Here is a 1,358-nt window from a genome sequence, read left to right on the forward strand (position 1 = left end):
TGCTTGCAGAGACACTCCCCCTCCCATTTAGCACTGATGATGTTCCCTAGCTGGGTCATGAAACGTCTGCAAGAAAACCACCCAGCTCAGAGAGCACCAAGGACCCCACAGTCTTTCTTTCTTTCTTTCTTTCTTTCTTTCTTTCTTTCTTTCTTTCTTTCTTTCTTTCTTTCTTTCTTTTCTTCTTTCTTTCTTTCCCTTCCTTCCTTCCTTCCTCCTCCTTCTCCCTTCTAGCACTGATGATGTTACTTAGTTGGGTCATGAAACGTCTGCAAGAAAACCACCCAGCTCAGAGAGCACCAAGGACCCGACAGTCCTCCTCCTCCTCTTCTTCCTCCTCCTCTTCTTCCTCCTCCTCCTCCCTTCTAACACTGATGGTGTTCCCTAGTTGGGTCATGAAACGTCTGCAAGAAAACCACCCAGCTCTCCACAGTCCTTCCTTCTCCTTCTCCTCTTCCTCCTTCTCCCTTCTAGCACTGATGACGTCACCTAGTTGGGTCATGAAACGTCTGCAAGAAAACCGCCCAGCTCAGAGGGCACCAGGGACCCCCACAGTCCTTCCTTCTTCTTCTCCTCCTCCTCCTCCTCCTCCTCCTCCTCCTCCCTTCTAGCACTGATGAGGTTCCCTAGTTGGGTCATGAAATGTCTGCAAGAAGGACCCCACAGTCTTTCCTTCCTTCCTTCCTTCCTTCCTTCCTTCCTTCCTTCCTTCTTCCTTCCTTCCTCCCTCCCTCCCTCCCTCCCTCCCTCCCTCCCTCCTCCCTTCTAGCACTGATGAGGTTCCCTAGTTGGGTCATGAAACGTCTGCAAGGAAACCCCCCAGCTCCCTGAGAGCCCCCAGGGCCCCTCGTTTCCACCCTGAGCCACAGAGCTTCTCCTTGACTGGAAGGCGGGAGGAGCTGCCTTACGTTGTAGGAGCGAGGGTGCCTCTGTTTCCACTGTACCAGGAGCAGCTGGGCGACGACCAACGTGGCAATCAAGATGAGGACCATCTCGGCGTGCATGGCCTCGTGGCCCCGGTGCTTGGCGTGCATCCGGGCATGCTCGACCCTGCAAGGAGAGCCGGACAGGTCAGCCTCTTGCACAACTGGCCCTGGCAGCTGTTCAGATACACTGTTTAACAGGTTGATTATATTGCCCACCACCCAGAGTCCCTCTCTGAGGGAGAAGGGCGGTTGAGAGAGAGAGAGAGTGAGAGAGAGAGAGAGAAGGAGAAAAAGAGAGACAGAGAAAGAGAAAGAGAGAAAAAAGAAAGGACGAAAGAAAGAAAAAGAAAAGAAGGAAGAGAAAGAAAGAAACAAAGAGAAAGAAGGAAGGAAGGAAGAAAAAAAGAAAAAAAGAAAAAAGGAAAAAAAAAA

At 51.3% G+C, this 1,358-nt stretch overlaps 1 protein-coding gene across 1 annotated transcript in view; it reads right to left on the bottom strand.

The window, feature by feature from the left end:
- LOC107300770 (RING finger protein 121-like) overlaps nt 1–1,049 on the bottom strand; it is a gene marked incomplete at its 3' end in the record, with an annotated part of 5,994 nt that extends 4,945 nt beyond the window's left edge. The window contains exon 1 of the mRNA XM_015830062.1: nt 909–1,049. Within this exon, the coding sequence (XP_015685548.1) occupies nt 909–1,034 (126 nt within the window). The remainder of the gene's footprint in view (nt 1–908) is intronic.
- Nucleotides 1,050–1,358: the final 309 nt, after the last annotated feature.

This window comes from Protobothrops mucrosquamatus, unplaced genomic scaffold (assembly GCF_001527695.2).
Source record: "Protobothrops mucrosquamatus isolate PMUCROS unplaced genomic scaffold, P.Mucros_1.0 scaffold8385, whole genome shotgun sequence".
Classification (NCBI taxonomy): Eukaryota; Metazoa; Chordata; class Lepidosauria; order Squamata; family Viperidae; genus Protobothrops; species Protobothrops mucrosquamatus.